Source organism: Gavialis gangeticus, unplaced genomic scaffold (assembly GCF_001723915.1).
Source record: "Gavialis gangeticus isolate Ggan-Ray unplaced genomic scaffold, GavGan_comp1, whole genome shotgun sequence".
NCBI lineage: Eukaryota > Metazoa > Chordata > Crocodylia > Gavialidae > Gavialis > Gavialis gangeticus.
Genome location: NW_017729002.1, coordinates 23,664,484 through 23,687,224, shown reverse-complemented (window position 1 = coordinate 23,687,224; position 22,741 = coordinate 23,664,484). Strand labels below are relative to the sequence as shown.

General features: G+C 45.7%; 1 protein-coding gene across 1 annotated transcript in view; it reads left to right on the top strand.

Moving 5' to 3' along the window:
- The first annotated feature begins 111 nt into the window (after positions 1–111).
- RAB40C (RAB40C, member RAS oncogene family) overlaps positions 112–22,741 on the top strand; it is a 61,588-nt gene continuing 38,958 nt past the window's right edge. The window contains exon 1 of the mRNA XM_019507674.1: positions 112–466. Coding sequence (XP_019363219.1) covers positions 313–466 — 154 coding nt within the window. The 5' untranslated portion in view covers positions 112–312. The remainder of the gene's footprint in view (positions 467–22,741) is intronic.

Here is a 22,741-nt window from a genome sequence, read left to right as displayed (position 1 = left end):
CTCCGACCTGCCAGCCCAGCGCCGCCGCCTCCGAACAAAGGGCGTCCCTGGGCGGCAGCGCCCGGCCGCGGCGGGACCTCACTGCAGCGCCCCCTTCTCTCCTCGCAGGCTCCCGGCGTCGCGCCAGGCAGGTCCGCGCAGCGGGGAGGATGGAGGGCTCCTGCTGAGAGCGGCGCTTCCTCCTCGGCGGCGAGGAGCCCAGCCTCCGCGTGCCCTGCCCGCCCGGGGCCCGGCAGCTGGAGCTGGAGCTGGAGCCGCGGTGCCCTCTCGCTCTGGCTGCGTGTTTAGTATGCCGATCGTGTCCCCTCGCTAATGAGAGGGAGAATGGGAACCCAGGGAAGCCCTGTGAAGAGCTACGATTATCTGCTCAAGTTCCTGTTGGTAGGAGACAGTGATGTTGGAAAAGGAGAAATCCTGGAGAGCCTTCAAGATGGAGCATCCGAATCCCCTTATGCCTACAGTAACGGTAAGGAGTCTTGGGAGGGAGGGGTGCAGGGCTGCGAGGACAGCAAAACAGGGTAGGGGGAAGCTTTATCCACAGCTTCGTAATTGCTCTGAAGCCTACACAGGCTGAGTTATCATGGAGCGACATTGCACCATACGCAGTTCTTGGTAGATATGCCACATGTTTTGCTCTGTGCTGTTTGCTGTAGCTTGGTATAGCAGCTTATCAGTTAAAAAAAAAAAAATGCATTTGGCTTAACAGGACTTGGATTAGTCGCAACCTTTCTGTTAGCTCCATGTCCTTTGCAGCCTTAAGAACCCGCTTCCCAGAGTCATATTGGTGAAATGATCAGGGATTTGTACCCTGATGTCATCAATAGATGTACAAAGCTGTCATCACAGCAACACTTTTCAAGCATGGCATTACTTGTGCCTCCAATTAAAAAACAGTCATGGCATTTTGGAGCATCAGTAGAGACTTAACACAAGCAGCCAGCTGTATGAAAAGGGAGTATCTAGAGGTTTATGCCAAAAGAACAATGAGATTAGCTCAAATCTAAAGCTTCTATGACCGAGTACTTGGGGTACTGAGCTTAATCTGTCCGCCTCCTGCAAAATCAAGGCTTATAATGGAAACCCTGACAGACCATTAACTATAATGTCACAAGACTGTAATTAAGAGCCAAGGAGTGGCGCTGCGCTCTCTTCTGCATCCACTCGCAGCAGTTAAAATGTAATGCTGCCTGGCAGGGTGCAGGTCCTGTGGCGACTTGCAATCTGTCATAGTTTTCACCATCCCCAATGCAAAATAATGGCCCCAAGGGTTTGATAGAAGCAATCTCATTCAGGCCCTGGTACTTGGCATCTTCACGAGAACCAGCCCTGGGGCTGTAGCAGTTGGCACTTCGGAGTTTAATCTGAAAGCAAGAGGCTGAGAGAATCAAGAGCTTGTTAACACTTGGGATGAGGCAAACCGATTCAGAGTTTAAAGGAGCAGTGTGGCTTGACTCCTAATTGTAATAAATTCTTATTATGCATCGCCCTCAAGAGGTTCTATAATAGTGCTCTGCAGATATCCATGCAAAGAGGATAGTTTGAGGTCAGGGTAGCTGTGAAATGACGGTAGCAAATTAAGGGGCTATGGACAAGATTTGATGTAAGTGCTATCATTCATGTGTCTGGAGACAGCTTGGCTCACTTAAGGCCTTTTCCCAAGAGGTATTGAGCATCTGCAGGCCCCCAGGAAAGAACTGAATACATCTATCCTTAGGTGAGAGCTCTTTGAAATTGAGAGCTGCTCTGCTGCACTTAGCATTGCCCAAAAGGAAACAAATGCAGCTCATAAGAGACACTATTGACACCATTTCTGTTGCTACTTCTAAGGTTCTAAAAGCTGCACTTCTGTTGGAGAGGGTTATCTGTAATCAGCTGGAAGCAGGTGAAGCAGGAAAATCAGTGTGATTCAGTTACAAATGTGGACAGCAGGACGAGTAACTTACTAGCAAATGTACTAATGAAAAATGATTCCTGATATAATCAATAGGAGTTGTGCCTTTGCAGTCATGGTGTATACCAAGGATAGGCAACCCCCAGCATGGGTGCTAGCGTGTGGGACATGGAGGCATTTTGCTTGGCACGCGTGCCTCTGGGTGGCTGTCAGGGAAGGGGCCAGGTCTGTGCTGCCACAACAAGGATTAAACCCCTCAAGTCTCCCACACCATCCACCCCTGGCACACCAACATCTTATGAGTTGAGATTGCAGGTGTTTTTGGCACCCTGACCAAAAACATTACCTATAACTGGTGTATACTGTAAAACAATACCATATTTCTCTATTTAAAAAAAATACTAATAAATTAATTTTAAACCCTGCCCTTGTTCTCTTGTGCATGCTATTGAATCCTTTTTAAATGAAGCTAATTTTATTGTCATATTTTGAGTGTCACTGCCTGCTTTGATATTTTCAGCATTTAATGGTACTCTTGCTAAATTGCATGCCTTTTGAGTAATGGGAGTAGATAGCTTTGCAACTTATCTGAGTGGGGTTTTTTAATGCTTGTAAAATTCTAGGCAATCAAATTTTTCTCCGTAATTTTTGCAGAGTAATAACAATACAAGCGTCCCTGCCAACTGGCTTCTAATGTGACTGGGTAGAGCTAAGGCCAGGTGTGAAAGCCACTTAAGCATCTGTGCCCAGGCTGAGATTGCCAGCTAAGGTACTGTATAAATCAGTGCTTCTCAAACTATCTGATGTGGCAGACTGGCAATTTTTTTTCCAGTGGGCCAGGGACCGGTGCCTGGTTCAGCCGGTGGCAGCAACTGCATGTAACAGCGCTACACAAATGCGCGACCAGCTGTTTCTTTCTCTTTCCTCACCTTGCACAAAGTGACGTCACCTGGAGCGTTGGAACGTATGAACTGTGACGCTATGACATATCAATATAATGCTTCTGAAAATATATTTCTTTCTTTCCTGGCAACTTGCTGCGGACTGGCAACCAGTGGCTCGCGGACCAGCACCGGTCCACGGACCAGCACTTTGAGAAGCACTGGTATAGATGATGTGAGGGCCTCTGCAGTAAGAGCTGAACAGATACTGCTAAATACTCCTTGGGTAGCCCTAAAGAACCATCAGGTTGAAATGGCCCAGTTTTGAAGCAGTTACACAGCCTTTTACCTTGAGGGTATTCCATTACTAGTCTTAAACTGTCTAGTATTGTCTCTCCTTAAAATTGTTACCAGAAAGATGGAAATACTGTGTCAAAGGGTCTTTTTATGTAAAACCTAGAGACTGCTAAATACTGGTACCTCCTGTTTTCTGGACAACTAGAATGCAAAACTGATGATACAGCATCTTATAGAGAAAAGAGGGCTGTCTTATGATTTCAAAAAATGGCATGCATTTTTGGGGTGCTTTAATGGTTAGCACAAATCAGTTCCCAAGCTGGAATTGCTAGTCTTTGCTCCTTTGGGAAGGGGTAAATTTGATAGTTTCTATATGCTTAGCCTCTCGGGGTGGGGTGGGGCGGAGGGGAGTGACCACTGTTCTGGAGTTCCATTATTTCCTCTGCCAAGCAGGGCCCCCCATTATACAGGGCTTTGAAGTAGGATGGGAAATCCTTAGGACAGATTCACAAGTACTGAGCAAGTCTATAAGATGCCACCTTGACCTGCCTTGTCACTCATTCAAAGAGTGTGCTTTTGTAGGTTGCTGCCTGCTGTCAGGTGCTATGAATGGGCTGAGAAAAGTGTACAGCTTCAAAAATATATGCTATATCTGATTTTACTTATCTCTTTAAAATGTACTTTGGTGTCTGGAAGTGGGGCCTTCCATGCACCTGAACCCCAGCTTTTTCTTGTCCACACTCTGCCAAGTTCCAGCAAGGATCTGCATCATGGAAATTCTTACTGTTCTGAGGAGTGACTAGGTATGGGGGCTTAACTGAGGTAGTAGATGGAAATGCAGGATACAGGACCACTTTTTTATGCAGCCAGGCAGCCAACATGGCATTGCAGCTTCAGAAACTGGGTCCAACTGTTAAGATGTGACATTTTCCTGAAAGCATCACTCTCAGCTCTAAAACTGCTTTTTTCATCATTTTCTAGTCCAAGATGCAGAGTCCAAAGGTCATGCCTGAAAGCAGATCTGTAACTTCATAGATCACATCAAACTTAACAGTTCCATTTGGAATGACTCTTGGTGCCTAGCAATGAGCTCAGCAATGGTCTTTATAAATACCTTCTTCAAACTGGAATTGCTTTCAGTACACAGTGATAAAGTGGTTACCATCTGGAGGCAGTCTGGCCCCTCATATGGATTGGTGTGATTTTATTCTAGCCCTGGTGAGGTGCCTGTATCTCAAGTTACCACAAGTGATGGTGATGCCCTTGATTATCTTAGCAGAGAAATCTAGGACTGAAGGACCCTGAGATACAGAACTGCCACTTGTTTCTTAGTTGGTGGCTGAGGTACATATCAAGACGCATGGATGTAGAAGCTGTTCTTTTTCCATTCATTAGAACTCCAGACTTCAGGAAGGTTGTGGTTCCTGTGCTTCCAATGTCTGCATTGTATCTTGCACCCTGTGGCCAGCTACGTTCCCCAGTCTTGCTCAAACCCTGCAAGTGCGTGCCTATGTGTGCATGTTGTTTTCCCTCACTAGTGCTGAGGCATAAAGAGAACCACATTGTTAATACATAGAATACATCTTCTGTAGGGCTTGTACTGAATTCTTACTTGCATTTTGCTTGGTTCAGTTGAAAGGTCCCTGAAGACTGGAAGAAGGCCAATGTTGTGCCCATCTTCAAGAAGGGGAGGAGAGAGGACCTGGGCAACTATAGGCCACTTAGCCTAACTTGTATCCCAGGGAAAATCCTAGAAAAAAATCATCAAGGAATTTATGTGCGATAGGCTTGCAGAAGTTAGGATTCTGAAGGACAGCCAACATGGCTTCATCGTGGGCAGGTCTTGTTTTACCAATCTCCTCTCCTTCTGTGTCCAGGTAACTTGCCACCTGGATAAGAGAGGAGGTTGACATCGTATACCTAGACTTCCAAAAGGCCTTTGATCTGGTATCCCATGATGTTCTCATGGGAAAATTGGAGGATTGCAGGCTTAACTGCTCAACAGTTAGGCAGGTGAATAGGAAGCTGGCTGCAGGGTAGGACCCAGAGAGTTCTAATGAACGGATCTGTGTCGTCGTGGTGAGAAGTGGCCAGTGTTGTCCCTCAGGGGTCCGTGCTTGGTCTAGTGCTTTTTAACATCTTTATCAATGATTTGGATGTGGGGGTGAAGAGCTCACTGGCCAGGTTCACAGACAACACCAAGTTAGGCTGCAAATACAGGCAGACCTAGACAGGTCAGCAAGTTGGGCGGATTGGAGTCAGATGAAGCTCAACATTGAGAAGTGTAAAGTGCTCCATCTCAGGACTAACAATCCCCAACATACTTACAGGCTTGGTGGCACCATGACTGAGAGGGACCTAGGGGTAATAATAGGCCATAGTATGAGCATCAGCTATCAGTGCGATGCAGTAGCCAGTAGGGCAAACAGTACTGTGGCATGCATCAACTGATGCATCTCAAGCAAAACCAAGAAGTGATTCTCCTGCTTTACCCAGCATTGGTGAGACCACAGCTGGAGTACCACGTCTAAGTCTGGGCACTGCACTTCAGCAAGGACATGGAAGAGCTTGAGGGAGTCCAAAGAAGAGCCACCTGTATGATCAGAGACTTGCAAGGCAAGCCATATGAGGAAAGGCTGAGAGACTTGGGTCTCTTCAGCCTAAAAAAAGAGAGAGCTGAGAGGGGACTTGGTAGCAGCTTACTGCTACATCAGGGGGATGCATCAAGGGCTCGGCAAATAACTGTTCACCAGGGCACCCTTGGGGAAAACTAGGAGTAATGGCCACAAACTCCTGGAAGACCATTTCAGGCTTAACACTAGGAAAAACTTCACAGTTAGGGTGTCCATCGTGTGGAATTAACTCCCTCCAGTGGTGGTTCAATCGCCTACCCTGGAAATCTTCAAGAGAAGTCTGGATGGTCGCTTCGCTGGGGTCACCTGACCCCTGGTTGTCTTTCCTACCTAGTGCAGGGGAGGCTGGACCCAATGATCTTGCAAGGTCCCTTCCAGCCCCTTACAGTCTGTGAAAGGGAGAGGCTTGCATTTCAGGATGGGCCACTCAAATAGGCAGCTCTGAAGCAATCCTGCCAACTGTCAGGCTTGGGCAGAGGAAGCATGATGCAGACTGTTTCAGGAAGGGTTTATTGTTCTTCCTCTACCTCTCTTCCCCAAAGCATTACAGGTTGCCTCCTTGCTATTGAGGAAGTGCCCCTACCAGCAGTGTTGTCAGTAGTGGGGCCTGCTTGGAACCTGTGTAAAGGTTTCCTTTTCCCTCAGCTGAGCAGGCTCCCTCTTCTCCGTCATCAGCTCCTGCCGTCAGTGGCACTGGGGGGCCAGTTCCATCTGCTTCTGCATTAGTTGAGATGCAACAAAGCTATGTGCCTTGTCCCATGTAACTGACTTGCCCCTGAACATCCAGTTACGTCAACACTTGGATGGCACAGTTTGTTCTGTCCTTGTCTGCTCCCTGGTTATTGGTGCAGCCTTGAGCACTCAGGTGGGATGGACATGTTCTGACTGTTTCTCCTAGCTGTCCAGAGCCCCTGGGTCTCTAGGAAGATGTTCTGAGAATGCTTCTGAGGCAGCCTGCGAATGGTGTCTGCTTTGCTGGGGGCAATCCTGGTGTTCCTGGCAGAAGTGCATGCCACTTGGTTAATGCTGCATCACCAGTCAAACCTCTTTAAATCAAAGCAGCTCTTGCTTATGCTGAAGTAATCCCGTTGAGCTTGTTTTCTGGCTCAGCTGAGAAAATGACTCTGTTCTGTGCTTCCTCTCAACCAAATGAGTAATGAGAAAGCATCCTTGTTCTGGAATGCTTGACAGCATGCACAAATGATGCCGTGGGCATATGATAAGGTGCTCAGCTTCCACAGGAGATGAAGTTTTTCTTAATTACACTTGAGGATGAGTCTGCATGTAGCATGCTTCTCTAAGCACAGGTGTCAAAACACCTTCTGCACTTCCATGGAAAAATCCTACCTCTTCTCCTGCTTACTCCCCTAGAAAAGGATATATTTGGGGTGGGAGGGGGATCTCTTCTGACGAGGTGGTTTTCAACTGGAGCAGGAAGGATTAAAAAGGCTTCTCCCCAGTGGCCTTCATTTTAAGCAGTTTTAGAAAGAAGGTCCATAATAGATGCAGAACTGTAAGTCAAGGCTGCAGTGCAAACAGGCACAGCTCCAAGGAAGGGTAGTCTCCCATAAGGTATCTTGCATTTGCTCACTCAGGGGGGTTCTGGGAAGTTTTTTTTTTTTTTTTTTTGCAGCTGCTTTTTATTATACAATGACCAAGGGCCTTGCATAGAATAAGGTAAACTAAATGCTGAAGGAGCTCTGTTGCTCTGAGAAACTCTTTGAATTTCTTCCAAGATTTGTTTGTACAAGTGCAGCACATGTAAATTAGTCTTTAAGTTATGAGCCGTTGATGCCGGTTTCCTGGCTTCTTCTCTGCAGTCTTTTAAGTGTCTGTAACTTTTGATAGAAAGTTATAGTTAACTGAGTTAAGAAGATTTTAAAACAAGGTTTCCCTCTTCATCCTGCTGTAGTTGTCAAGTGGATTAAAACAAAGTAATGGGCTTGCAAATTACAGAAGCAGTAAAAGTCGGCCTGGAGTGGAAGCACATGGCCTTAGCTGGCACTCTGGCTTCTAGCTTGGGGATTTAGGCTGATATTATTTCTAATCTTATTTGGATGGCAGGCAGGTAGCTGTACAAATAAAGATGGATGTGCTGGGGAGCCCCTAGGAAGAAACTAAGGTACATGTACCTGACATGGGGTTTCTAGACCCCAGAGATAATACGAAGTTTGGTGGCTTTGAGACTGCCACAAATACCACCTTATTTAATTTGAACTAAACCATTAAGTTGATCAAGCCACACACCCAACTGCTGTCTCCTTCGACTCCTCTAGCTTGTCTCCATGCAGTTCCCTGCGGCTGGGACTTCTCAGAGCGGGTTGTTTTTCCTAAGTTCTGTTAAGTCTGGTTCTTCTAACGTGCAGTCCAGCCCATGTGTGCCAGCATACTTCCAGTCCTCTGATCTAGGGCACTCTCTGCATTTTCCCTGACTACTTAGCAGCCTTAAAACTACCCAGTAGCTCATAAGATTCATCCTTCTTGCAGCCAGTGCATGCAGTGGGGGGAAAGAGAAGGGATATAGTCTTCCCACCTCTTGCTCCCTCCTCATTCTTATTCTATTCCTGCCAAACTTCTGAGATCTTCAAGGGAGAGACTGCTTCCTTGTCCTCCCACTTGTACCAACTAGTGGCTCCTAAGCTTCCTGTCATCTTTGCTTTGTGAGCACCATACTGCAGCATGGACAGTCAGTGACTGTGTTTAACTTGAAAGATTCAAGTGGATCTTTTTAAGGTTGCTACTTATAGTGCCTCTGTAAAGCTGTGTCTGGGAGTGCTGCTGTGAAGAATGCCCCAGTTCCTCCCTCGTGCTCCCCACCCACTGGATCCTGGAAAGGCGTCAGCACAGCAGTCTTGGAGATGAGAAGACTGAAGTCCAAAGGGTTGAGGACAGGCGCTTTGTATCTTTCACTGAGTGCTGAACGGTGCCAGTGTGTAGCAGCCTAGCCTTTCCCCTTTGGGGGCTGCACAGTAAACATCTGTGGTCTTCCCTGTTCTTCCTAAAACCTCTGGGTGGGGTGAGTCATGCCATCTGCTCTGAGCTGCTCTGGGTCTCCTGGTGCAGAACCTGCATCTCTATAGTTGCTGCTATGTTTGTGAGCAGGCTTGTGCCAAGCTGAGTATTCACTGAAACATTATTGTGATCCATCAGAAGCCCTGGAGAGGCTTCATTATTCCTGATGCCTCTTTTCTACTTTCTTCCCTTTCCCACCTGGCTGCATGCTGTTGTAGGGGAGGGGGGTGAAGGCTTGAAGGAACAGCATTTTGCAAGTCAGTGCAGACATAAACTGTCAGACTGGACGGAAGTACTGTCTCCCAAACACTCTAGGCTGACAGAAATTACTGTTCATTGTCTGATATAATTTGTATTAATTGAAACTGCTTTATTTTGAGGTTTCAGCACTCTGACATGAGATGGATTCAGGCAAAAATCTTATAAATGAAGCCATGCCATCAAGTTCCCTTAGCGGCTGAGAAATTAATCTCCAGGGAATAACTTCAATGGAGCTGTGCTGGGCACGCTGCTAAGAATCTCCTCCTTCAATTGCTTGAAATGCTGTCTAAGAGAATGGTTGTTATAGTAATCGTGTCTGCCAGCCCTCTTGCCAGTATCCTTCAGGGAGAAGTTTGCTGCTTTTTCAGCAGGGGAGCAGAGCTCAGCTCTCATCAGAGTGAGCTTTGGATCAAACAGTTCCACCATGGCTTGGTTCTCCCTCGCCTGCTTTTTGACTGTTTTTATAAACAGCAATTCCTAATGCTCTGTGCTGCTCGTGTTTAGCAAAGCCTTTCTGCTTGAAGGGGGTTGGAGGTGGGAAGGACACCCATTCTAAGTGTGGCCCATGGCCAAGATTTGTCCCATTTCTCAAGGTCTTAGAGACTGCTTAGAATTTTTTTTACTGTCATTGCAACTACCCTGAGTTCATGCTGCTTAGGATAGTGCAGGGCTGGGCCTGGTTAGTTCTTCAGGAGGGCTTGGTTTGAGGTAGAATAGTTGTGGGTAAGATTTATAAGGCTGGGAGTTTTTTCAAGAGGCTTCATGGATACTTGGCTGTGCTCGTACAACGAATTTCAGGCAACTCCACAGTTCCTGGTTTTATGTGACTGTTTAGCTGTGGCTGAGTCCCGAGTTTATAAGAGAACTTTATAGACTGTTTCAGCTTATAAATCTGGAGTTGGGATATTGTCTTTAATAGCCGGCAAAGCTTTTGTTGCTGTCTCACTCTCTTGCAACAGATTTATTTAGCAGACAGTGCCTTTATGCTTATCCAGTTAAATCTACATCCTGACAGAGTAGCATCCAGCTTTTGGAGAAAGGGTTGCAAGTTCAAAATAAAAGTTATGTTAGCAGCATGCATGTAGAACCTTTGTCGTCCTTCCCTGTCGGCTTTGGCAGCTAAGTGGTTCCTGATGCATTTTCCTCGAACTCTGCTTTTTGTAGAGGGAGAGGAAAGCATCTTCCTGTTGCATCTGCATCTGAAATGGCGCTGGCAGTAGCTGGGCAGAAAGCCTGAGCTTCATTTTATGAATAGCAGTGATTCTGGCTCCCAAGCCTTAGCTCTGTTCCCGTCCCTTGACCTCCTAAACTTCATTTTCTCTGGAAACTAGCTGTGGAGGGAATGAGAAAGTACTGAAGCATCATGCCACATGGGCCCTAGCCTATTCCAGGCTTTGGTGGAATAGGAAGGAAGCAGTTTGATTTAGCTTCAGAAATAGCGCTGATTCCCTTCCTGCAAATACTTTGTGCATGCAAGGGCACACCTGAAACTATTTTCCTTGGAAGTTGAAGCTTGAGTCTGAACTGTTTGGTGTATAGAGAGAAGTCCTGTTTCTTGTTTTGTTTTTTGCAAACAATCTCTTTGGCAGGATTAAAACATGAATTCAGATGACTTAAAGCACTCTTGCTCAAAGACACTTTTTTCCAATTTTCAGGAGAATAGAGCAAAATATGTAATATCACATAATATGCTGCCCTTCTACAACCTCAGAAAGCTGATGCTCTGAAGCAGTTTGGATATCAGCAGCACTGCATGGTGCTGTGGCCATCTAAGCGTGACATGGAAGTGCATGAAGCTTGTATGCTGAGATTAAAACAAAATATTTACTCCTGGGGCACCATTCTGAAGAAGGAGGCACACGGGCAAAAAAACCCATTGACAGGATATACCAACCAAGTGTCAGTCTCGATGGAGGGCAGCAGTGAATCTCTGGGATAGTGCCCATTCTTTGAAGTAATGTATCCAAACTAGTTTTAAGAATTAAGTAGTTCCAGGCCCTGTCTGAAACTACAAAAGCCCCTCAGCCTTCTGGCTGATCTTTGTTGTGTTAGTCTCACACTCGCATCATTGCAATTGGCTTTTTTTCTCCTTTGTTGTTTGAGAAGTTAGTTTTTTTCCGTATGACAAAAATGATGCGCAAGAAGTTACCAGTGTTATATAACATAGAGTTGTGTCCAGAGGCTCAAGTTGGGAATAAGGTCTTTTCTTCTAGGGATTGTATTAAGAGGTGCCTAGTCTATACCCCAGGCACCAGGGGAAGTCGTGAAATAGACTAAATGCAAATACATAACAACTGGCAAGTCTTTCATCTTTCCAGCTGACCTCATTCTGGGATACGTCTTGGCTGCAAGAAAAAGGTGGTGGTGGTTTTTTATCATGAGAAATGTTTTCACTAGGATTTTACAGCAAGATAAACAATGTGCTGGGTGTATCTAAGCAAAGTCGGCACTATGCCCTTCCCTCCTACAGCTGACTTCACCCAGCTACCTCCTGATGAAAATTGCATAGAGCCTTGACAGCTAATGTGTAGTTGTTAGGGTTTTCATCTGTTACCTTGACTATTTCAAGCACCTTTTGGGGGCGGGGGAATACACTGAAGCCTGTGTTCTCGTGTATATTCCCTATAACATTGGGTTAAAATTCACTGTGCTGTTTTAAAGGGGCATGGTATATTTAAAATGCTTGTAGCCAGATGAATATTTAGGGATAATATGAGAGTGCCAGTTAGTTGTGGCAGTGTAAAGTCAATCAGATGGCAGGGTAGATACACACCTTTTATAGACTAACTAAATAAGATATATAGCACATGCTCTCATAAACCCTGATTCACTTCATCAGATGATGTGAAAGGACAGCCTAGAGCAGAGTATAATGTGGAGTGAGTGATTAGAATACAATAGGTAGAAAAGCAGGAGAGAGAGGGAGGAATTCAGTGTGAGGCATACAAGCAAAAAATGCATAGAAACAAAGGTATTACAAAACCAATCCAGGTAATGAGCTGAAAATCCATTGTCCCTAATTAAACCTCGTGAAACATTGTCCAGTTTGTACATATCATAGGAATGATATGTCCTTGGTATCTTACTGTAAAAATGCTTCTCTTTCTCCCTCATGTGAGACTCCCTTGGGATATCAGACCAGGGGTACAAGCATACAAGTCTGTCCCATGCAGCTGCAAGGGCCACTTGAGATTCTGCTGTAGGTCATTATGAGTGCTACCATCTTCACATTTGCGGCCGGGAGCATTGTAAACCTTGCGTCTTTGTACATACCCAGCTCTTCCAAATCTTGCCAAAATGCTGCAGACTTCTAAAAGTATTGGCACTTTGGACATAATGTACTCTCCAAATTGGCATGTTTTGACTATTTGAATGCTTTCTTAGTCTGGGGTTGAAATGTGATAATTAAAATAACATGATCTATGCAAGCGGACTCTATTAAGCAGCTGGTTTTGGTGAGGCACGGTGTCTGTGAGTATTTTGCCTACGTGTCAGTAAGTAGTAAAAGCATTTTGAGGCAACATTGATTTTTAGAAGCTGCGTGCTACCATGTTGGCACTGTAAGGAATGCAGCTGGTGCAAGTGTCTTTTTGCTTTTAAAAAAAAAAAGGGGGGGGTCACTACTTTCATGAGTGGCTTTTGAAGTGCATAACAGGCTGCTTTGGGTCTTTGACTAAGTCTGTGTGGGTTCTGCACCCTGGGCTGCCAAAGTTTTTCAGTAGCACACAGCATTGAGAGGGGGGATCTCAAGAAGTGAAACGTCAACTCTGAAGCTTCAGGTTTTTGAACACATTTTCTTAAAATCATGCTCCAAAATCAACCTTTTGACCTTACTGAGTATATATGGACTCAGACTAGATCCGTAATTGTATCTGTATTGTAATCCAGCAACAATGCAGATTGTTATGATGCCCTGTGATTTTCTTCATAGACTGTCTTTTGTTCCCAAGTGCAGCTGTATAGTTATATGGAGATCTGAACTGTAAAGCATGAAGAAACTCTTTTGTCTGTCGTGGCCTCTGTGCATAAAATCAATCTTGATTTTCTTTTAAAGAACAAATCCACTTAACAGTCCCAATTCTTGACTGACTCATAACTGTTTCTGTGGCTTTCTGGGTGACCACTGGAACTGTTTGGAGTTTTAGGAACAGATTTCGTTTTGGCTTGAAATGCAGTTTTTGAGATGCAATTGCCATCCTTAAATAAGCACAGAACAAAGTTCCCCTGTGTGGGAAAACTGTAACTGCCTTCATTCTCTCCACTGGATTGTAAAGAAAGCAGCTAAAAAATGAAGTGTTCTAAAAATCTGGAGTTTTTACAGGTGTTTGCATATTCATTCTGCTGCTCTCTGTCTACACCAAATGTCCAGTGCTTGTTTCTCTTATGCTGTTGTCTGCGAACTTTAGTTATTGGGGAAGGGAACATCTTAATCAATTTTAAGTGCTTCACAGTCTAAATCTTAAAATAAAAAGAGCTCTGTCCAGGTTACAGGAAGGAATTGAGAGAGCGTTTCATTTAAAACATCTTTCATGACCTTAGTCAGGTTGCAGTGTTGTAGAATGATGGTTCAAAAGTTGTATGAGAGGCAAGGATTCTCTGTTACCTTTTCCTGGACTGTGTAGCTTTTTTACACATGAAGAAGGGTACCTGATACTTGAAAGCTTGTTAACAGTCCAGTAAAAGATATCACGAAGAATCCGTGCCTCAGTCGTAATCTTAGTACCTTCATGTCATCGGGTAAATTATCCTTCATTTCTAGTAACTCTTGGTGTCCCTGGTTCTGTCCCAAAATAGCTTACTCAATGCACCCCTTTTTTTGCGCTGAAGTCCCAGGTAGTGGGCAGTTTTTGTGCTGAAAAACAAGGAGGAATCCAAGTCATTCATTTTTAGGTGGAGACAGCTAACTTGGAGTTTCTGTAGGTCACTTCCAAACGTCACTCCTTTATGTATCTGGCAATGTATCTCTAGATTCCAAAGAGGAAGAGTTATAACCTGTGAGCCAGTGTTATGATGACCCATAAGTGCTACTTCTAGTAACAGAAAATTAGGAATGAAAAGGTAAGGCTTGAAATTGTCTGTGTAATCCCTTTTGTGGCATACAAGCCAGAGTGCTGCATTGTCCCAGCAAGATTTTTATAGTTACTGTTGCAGTTCTGGAGTGTCTGTAGACTGAGAACTTTGCTTGCTGTTCTCAAGGTTGAAATGTTCTTGTCTTCAGTCTTTTGTATTATGCCATTATCAATCTAGTTAGCACTTGATCTGATCTAACTGCCCTAGGATCTCATGTACTGACCTGCAATTTTACAATTTTCCTTTTACTGTATCTTTAACAAAGGTATGAATTAGGATATATACGTCAGCCAGAAAAAGTACAGACTTGTGTTTACTAGCTCACCAGTTATGGCGCATGTGCTCTCTCTCTCTTTCTCCAAGGATTTCTGTAGGATGATTATCTCTTAGGGCTTTGTTGCACAATACGCTGTAAACTTCTCACATGTTGATCAGTGTTAGTGTTAGCTTGAGTTTGAGTAGTTTACATGTTCAGGTGAGCAGGGACCTTGAGGACTAAAAGGTAAGATTCGACCCTTGGCTGGCTTGTAGCTGCTAGAGCAGGCAGGGAAGGGGAACTCGACTGCCAGGGCAGAGTAGCTTAGTGGGAGCCCAGGGGCTGCAAACTAACCCTTCATAGGCCCTGTGCAGAACAGCTCTGGTCTATGACATAATTCTGAGCTGAGAAGCTCTATTGTTTGCCAGCTCTTACAGATCTCTGTTCAGACTGCTTCAGTGTTAAATACATTGTGTTTTAATAGTAACTTTTTTTTTTTTTAATTCACAACTGTTTATCTTTTTGTAATGGGGTCATTTGCTGACCATGGACTATCAGGGAGTGGCTAGTTCCTAGGCTAATGGTAGGAATTCATTGTATTCATTGCCCAAAGGCAGTGTGTTCTACATACAGGACCACCATCTCTTCACTATATCACTGAGGATAGGGGGAACCTGAATATCTAATGCTTTCTGTGTACGTAAGATTTTTCTCCCATTCCCCAGCAGCATGATTGCTCTGGCTGAAAGCCCTGTTGGACTAATATTTTAGTTGTTGCATACCATAATGTAAAAGTCTTTAAGCTGCTAACAGTTAGTGTATTTCTACGTTGGCATATTTACCAGGTCTGTATGGCTCTCTGGCATCATGCTCTCATCTGACCGGTTTTGTTAGAAATGGAATGACGAACTGTTTGCATTTCAGTGTTGCTTTATAAGCACAAGTGAACAATTTGGATCCTGCATAATCGTGATGGATAACTTGCCCTTCATTTGTCTTGTGCCAGCCAGAAGGACCCAGTTAGATATGGAAGGTCAGGTCAGGCCTTGGGATCATTGTGGATTTAGCTTCTGTTTCATGGGGGTAACGTACCTCTCACTGGGCGTGTCTACACGTGAATTTACACGCACCTAAACTTATTGTGCCTTAGTTTAAGGCACATTAAGGTGATTTAGGCGTGTGTCTACATGTGCATGCCTTAATGGCTCTTAGTGCGGCTCACTGGGTGAACATCTTGGCAGCCTGCCTGGGGCAGCACCCTGGACAGCCCCCAGAAGCCTGCAGCAGGCTAGCCGGGCAGTGCAGCCCATTGCCAGCTGAAGGGGTGGGAGCCTCCAGTCTCCCCGGATATGACTGGCCTGGCCCCAGCCCTGGCTCTAACCCCTCCCTGTGTTCCTTACTCCCCAACATCAGGCTGGAGCTGAGTCTGTGGGGCCCTGAGCTGCTGCTGGGCACCACAGTGACTGTTCTGTGAGGCACAGATGCTGGAGCTGGAGTAATGTTTCTGGCAGCAGTAGTGGTCCCTGTCGGTGTGCTGACTAACTTGAGACTTATTCAGCAGGGGGGGCAGGAGGCTCTCAAGGGCAAGCACAAGGGAAAGACTCCCCTGCAACTCCATGCAGGGGAAGGGGGCAGCGCAGTGCAGGTAGGGCCTTCGCTAGCAGCTCTTCCACACCTCTCTCTTGAGGCAGGTTTGTTGCCCTGGCAGTTTAGCCCTGCAGGTGCAGGATACCTCACCTGCCCAGGATTCAGGTGCCTTTAGAAGCCTCTGCTGGGGCTCCTGCCCAGAGCAGGTGGCAGACTGGGACTGCATCTCCCCCCAGCACCCAGCCTTTCTGCCGGATGCTGCCCGTGGGAGAGATGGCATGAGCTCCTGGGGGCTATGTGTGGCTTAGCTTGGCCAGCAACGTGGGCGGGGGCTCAGCTCTCTCCTTGACCCACCTGATCCAAGGCTGAGTCCTTGCTTGTGTTGCCCCCAGTCTGCCCAGGCTTAGCCACACAGAGGCCACATGAGCTCACACTGCCTGTCCCATGGGCAGCATCCAGAAGAGAGGCTGGGCGCTTGCCTGGGACAAAGGTAGTTGGAGCAGGTAAAGCTATGCCAGGCTCTGGGGGCAGACAGTCCTAGCCCACCTACTTTCCTGGCCAGGAACCCCAGCGTGGGCTTCTAAGGGTGCCCAAATTCCAGGCGGGCAGCGAGGCATCCCACCCCTGCAGGGCTGAATTGCTCAGCCAGCAAACCTGCTGTGATGGAGAGGCGTGGGGGAGCTGCTAGAAAAGGCCCTGCCCATGCTGTGTTGCCTGCTTCCCCTTCGGGGAGTCCTGTGGGGAGCCTTTCCCTTGTGCTTCTTACAGGAGCCCTTGTACCTCCTGTGGCCCTGCCGACTTAGTCCCCAGTCAGTCGACACACCAACAGGTACTGCTGCTGCTGGAACCGCCGCTCCAGTTCCAGCGTTTATGCCTTGCAGAACAGCACCCGCCACACCTTCTTGGCAGTGCCTGGTGGCAGCGCAGGATCCCACAGGCTCAGCTCTGGCCCACTCAGTCCACATGGACAGTGTTAAGGTGCCTTAACTAATCACACCTAAATTTGATACCTGCTTTATTTGATACCTCCATTTTTAAGGCACATTAAGGGCATAGACGTATAGACCCATGCCCTTGACATACCTTAAAAATGGCTAATGCATTTTAAATTGCCATGTGTAGATGCACCCACTAACTTGTATAGGATCTCATTGGCTATAGATGCATCAACATACAGAACAGACTTCAGTGAAAATGTGCAGAACTGGAAAACAGGCCCTGCTTTGTGCCTGATAATGCTCAGGGCAGCAGTTTCCTTTGAACAGGTCTGAGTCCATTTCCAGAGCCTGATTTCATGCTCCATGTTACAATTTTTGAAAGGTGTGGCAGCTCAGCATGGCTGTTCTCAGAGACTCAAAGGAAAATTTTGCTAAAGGGTGTTTGCAGAAGGAAGAGAAGGGGGTTAAGGGCAAGAGGATAATTAGTGTTATAAGGGACCTCTTGGGCTTCCTGCATCTATGGCTGGGACGGTGGGGGTCCTTCCTGCTGCAGTGCAGGGAAGTGCCCATAATGGCACCTGGCAGAACTTCCTGTTGTTCATTGTGTTCCTGTCTCGAACTCCATGGGGGGCAACTATCTTTTTAAAATGGCCCTCTTACGTTTTTCTGCTTCCTTGTAAACTATAGCCATTCTGCAGGAAAATGGGTCCCAGATGGCTGCTGCCTGCTATAGTATTTCAGACGAAAGAATTTGTGGGGAACATAATCATTCCACGCTGACATTTTTAAAATATTGATTCAGCACTTCCTTTTTATTCTGTGAACAGGCTTGTTCCCCTTCATCTTCTTTTGTACGTACTGGAGCACCCTTGAAGCTGGGCATAAAGGTCATGGAAAGTCTGCCAAAACAATTACTTGTTGACCAGCTAGTGTCTGGCTTTTTGTAGGTCCTCTCCAACCTGCAACAGATTATTAAGTGGAGTTTATGCCAGCTGAGGGAGCTCACAGCTTCTGACTAAGCTTTTGTATCTTATTACTTATTGTAGTGGGAGTGCCTTGCTCCCCAGGTACCTGGATTTCTCATGGGATGAGGGGAATATAGGGCTGGGGGGGACCTCAGAAGGTCACTTAATCCAGCCCTTGGTTAAAGCAGGATCATCCTTGACTGAACCATCCCAGCCAAGTGTCTGTCTAGCCTGCTTTTGAAAATTTCCATGGATGAATATTCTTTAAACTGTTTAGATTAGCCTTTTCTCTGTGGCTGTAGGTGACAGGACTAAGAGCAATGGCCTCAAGCTGCAGCAGAAGGAAATTTACGCTGGAGATTTAGAAGAGCTCTCTGATTGAGGGTAGTTAAGCATTTGAATAGGCTATCTCCATCCTCTTAATAATTATCCATCAGGCGTTTGAAGATGGTCATCAAATCCACCCCCTACCCCAGTCGTCTGTTTGCCAAACTAAATAATCCTACCCTTTTCAGCTTTTCCTCATAAACCATGCTTCCCAGGCCTCATAATTATGTTTGTTCTCCACTAGACTCTTTCCAATCTTTCTTGAAGGTGGAGGCCCAGAATTGGACACGGTACTCCAGGTGAGATCTCACCAGTACTGAATAGATCAGAAAAATCAATAGGGATGTGCCAATAAAGACTTCCTTGGCCGATACCAATAGCCGATTTATTTACCAAGCATATCAGCCAATACCCATCTGATAACCGATTTACAGGAATGCAACTAGGCAGTGCGGAGAGCGGCGCCCTTCGGGTAAGTCTGTGGAAGGGAAGGCAGGGGTAGATAGAGTCCCACACAGTGAGGGAGGCAGTGGGGCGGGGGCAGGGTGGTGAATGGGACCCTAGGGCTCGGGTGGGGAGCGGGACTGAGTTGGCTGCTTGTCCAGAGGATCAGTGTCCTGGCGCTTTAAAAATCGGGGTGGGGGTGCTTGAACTAAAGTTCATCAAATGAGTGTTAATTCAAGCACCGCCACCACCTTTTTTTAGTGCCAGGATGCTTTTAACTGGAGCGGGCAAGGGCAGAGGCAGGCTGCCCGCTGTGGACTCGAGGCTGTCCACCCTGCTGCCTTTGCCCTGGGAGCCACGCGCTGGCCATACCACGTCCCCTGCCCATCCAGCAGTGAGAGTTGCAGCTCACCGCTGCCACTACTGCCAGACAGGCAGGGGACGTGGCGTGGCCAGGGCGTGGCTCCCAGGGATCGGCAACAGGGTGGAGAGCCCTAAGCACACAGTGGGCAGCCAACCTCTGCCCTTGCCCCACTCAGTTCCACTCCAGTTAAAAATGTCCTGGCATTTTTTAAAATGATGGCAGCAGTGCTTGAACTCGTATATATACAATATTTATTTTTTATTTTTTAAATATTCCCAGCAAGAGCACACCTCTGGTTATATTCAGCTTATTGTCTACTGTGACCCCCCAGGTGCTTCTCTGCAGTACCACAGCCAGTTATTCCCCAGTCTGTATTTTATGGATGCAATTATTCTGTTTTATGTGCAGAATTTTGCACTTGTCTTTGTCATACCAGCTACTTTAGTGTAACCTCTTCAGAAGAATTATGGTGGATATTGTAATCTCAACATGAAGATATAGCAAGATCAGTAGACCAGAGAACAGAGGTACATCTACTGTACCAGGCTGGCTGGCAAGTTGCAGACTTCAGTCACTTTTCTCTTGGAGTAAAACAGGCAGAGTTATTACTCTCCTCTGGGAGAGTTTGATCCTCTTTTGTTGCACTGGCTCGAGTGGGAGTGGGCTCGGTCAGTTTCTGGTCCAGATTAACCAACTAAGTATTGAATAGCGGTAAGAAGGACTCGCCAGGCTCCCTGCTGCCAGATGATGTTTTGGATGATCAGCTGTTGAATTGAGCTCATCACCCAGGCTATGAATCGTACTGGTGGCATGATGAGGAGTCTGTGGTTATGCACAGAACATTCCTTGCTTATGGAACTAACTGCCACAAGAGTCCAAGATTTTGTCAGTGCTTGAGAGAGGAAGTTAGACAACTTGTGGCTAATTTTGTCAATATTTTTAAAGAAAAGAGCCCCTTGTGCTTTCAGGTTGGAAAGGACCTTTTGGGACCCAGGTGTGTCGCGTATTATATCATCTACTTTCTGCCAGTAGCTACAGAATTGGAGAAGTTTGTAGCCAAATTTACTTCACTGGCCATGTGCAGCAAAGTGAATTCATGTGAAGTGTCATATTTGAAAGCCTTCCCCCCACTCCCCTTTTATCTTACTCCTGGAAACTTTGAACATGGCTTCAAATTGGAGGAGGAGTAACACCCTTGGTCAATTAAAAAAGCAAGGTTGCTGCCTTCCTGGAAGCCCATCAGAACGCCTCTTCTGTTTCAAGGCTGCCCCTCAGCTCATGCTTAGTGCTTGGCTCTGTGTTTCCCATCTGAAAAGCAGCAGTAGCTTGTAAAGTACTTGGGAATATTTGCCAGCTTGCTTAACTAACCATTCCAGACATTGCAAATCTCCTAGCTCCACCTGCACAAAATGCTTCATATTATCTTGGATTGTTAAAGTAACAGCTGCTTTGGCATTTCTTTAGGTGATGGTCTGAGGGGGCCCCCTCACAGCTCGCTGAGAGAAAATCATTTGAGCTCTCTGTGTGAGTGTTCATCATAATTGTAAAAGCAAACTAGTTCTCAACCTTAGACTCAAGGCACCCCTCAGAAAAGACCAGCTTTGAGCTTTTTACCTGTATTTTGACTACAGAAAAGTAATGGAGCAGTTCTTCTCTTGCAAAGAATTCAGACCACAGTAAGTCAGAATATTTTGACACTGGGTTCCTATTGAAATCTCTTGGCTTATCTTATGAATCACACTTGCAGAACTAACAATCTTAATCTTTTATGGTACCCTTTGGCACCCTGGTTTAGAATCACTGGCTTAGTTTGTGGAGTAAGAAGCTTCTGGTTTAACTGGAAACTCTAGCACTTGGAGTCTGAATAGAAAGCAGAGTTCATCTTTGGGCAGGTATCCCTGTGTGCAGTTTGTGTTTAACATAAAATAGTTAAATTTAGTCTAGGTCAAAGCAGAAATTAAAATGATGAACAAAAAATACTGCAGTTCTCTGAACTATTAGATATGCAGGGGGTGCAATCATGGCTGTACTGATTTGGTGTAGATGAAGGGTTTCTTTTTCATTTAGTTGAAAGGTTTGTTTTAATAAATACCTTTTGTGGGAGACAAGGGGAGGCGGGGTTCATCAGGCTGAATCCTAGTAAAATATTTACATAAAATGTAAATACTTTTTCAAAAGAAACTGAGTACACCCCTCAAACAGGCTTGTGCCTTTCATTCTGTCAACTCCTTCATCTGGTTGGATTGGCTAGGGTTGTTTTCTTACATAACTGATTTTATTCCAGTTACTGACTAGTGAGGGTGAAAGTAATCTAGTCTGTATCTCTATCAAGATAAACATTGTTCCCTTTGGTGCACATATTATTGCTAGGGACTGCCAAATCTTGGTAATACAAAGGGTTTTTCTCAACCCACTCACGGTGCATAGAGCCAATTTTGTTGTGGTCCTGCCCACCCCCCCTCCCCCCCCTTGGTGCTGATTGGCAGAGAGGCCCTGGTGGGGGAGGAGGTACAAGAGGGTAGCTGTCATCTTGTCTGCTACCCTTCATGCTGCCCCAGCAGCCAGCACCTTCCCCTCCTGGCAGTGAGGACCAGTGGCTCCCACTGGGGAGCTAGCATTTCCTTTTTATTAAAGGAGGTATTTTTTGTTGTTGCTTTTTTGCAGACAGTCCCAGATTTCGTGGCTTCTGTAAAATCTGTGAATTAAGTAGGTCCCTAGCTACTATCTTGTATAATTAATATTTTAAATAGCTTGAGACTTTCATTTCACTTCTTTCCATAGCTACAGCATGATAATTCTTTGGTGCTGAAAAGTTTAAAAGGTAGTCTAAAGTTGTTGTTGTCATCTCTTTCTTGGACAGCTTTAGGCTTATTTCATATGGCTGTCTTGTTGGTCTCTTCACCAACACTCTCCAACTCTTCAGCCAGGAGGCACAGCCTAAGTTGTAAACTTGTTGGATCTTTTCCCTCCTGCGTCAGACCACCTTCCTGGTCTGATTTTTCTGAATTCCCTCAAATATATCAACATTTCTGGTAATGTGGTAGATGGAACCAAGTGCAGTAATCTGGGTGGCATTGAGATTTCTCAACTCCATTGTGGACCTTTTCCTTATCTCATGACTGCTTTCCTTCCTATTTGCAATGGTGTGGGCTGCCACCTCTTCCACTTTTTGTCAAGAAGCAAGGATTTCTTGATATATTTTGCTGGTGATATCTTTGATTGGACCAACTGTGTAGTTGGACTAGTTAAAGGAGCTCTTGAATGCAAGACATTCTTTGTCAGGTCAGCATCACTCTCGCACTCTTTAGTCACCACAGGGATGTCATGTGATTTGACAAAAGCTGCTCACAGGCAAAAGTAATATTAGGGACATGTTATGTGTATAGTAAGGCTCTTGGGAGGGAAGGAAAACTAAGTCTGCTCATTTTCTCCTCTTCTGTGGGCACTTAACTAACAGAGTTGGTACCAAGTGACTACACCGGTTCCAAGACCTATCAGTAGTCTACAGGCTGATGTGGCTCTATGGTGGGGGTGCAGTGGTTCAGTTTCACATCCCTTCCCTCCTCCCCCCCTTTTGATTCCTGGTCCCTGCAAAGTTTAAAACCAACTGCCTGGCAGTGGCAACAGCATTTCTATTTAGGCAGCAGTAGCAGAGTCAATAGATTTCATGGTTTATTATAATCTTCCAGGTTTTCTTCTAAATTCATTACACATGGATTAACAACACTCTCCTTTTTTAATTATCTTGATGTTCCACTAATCGAGCTACACTTTTTATACAGTTGTGCTGTCTGCTTCTTCTAATGTAGCTTCTA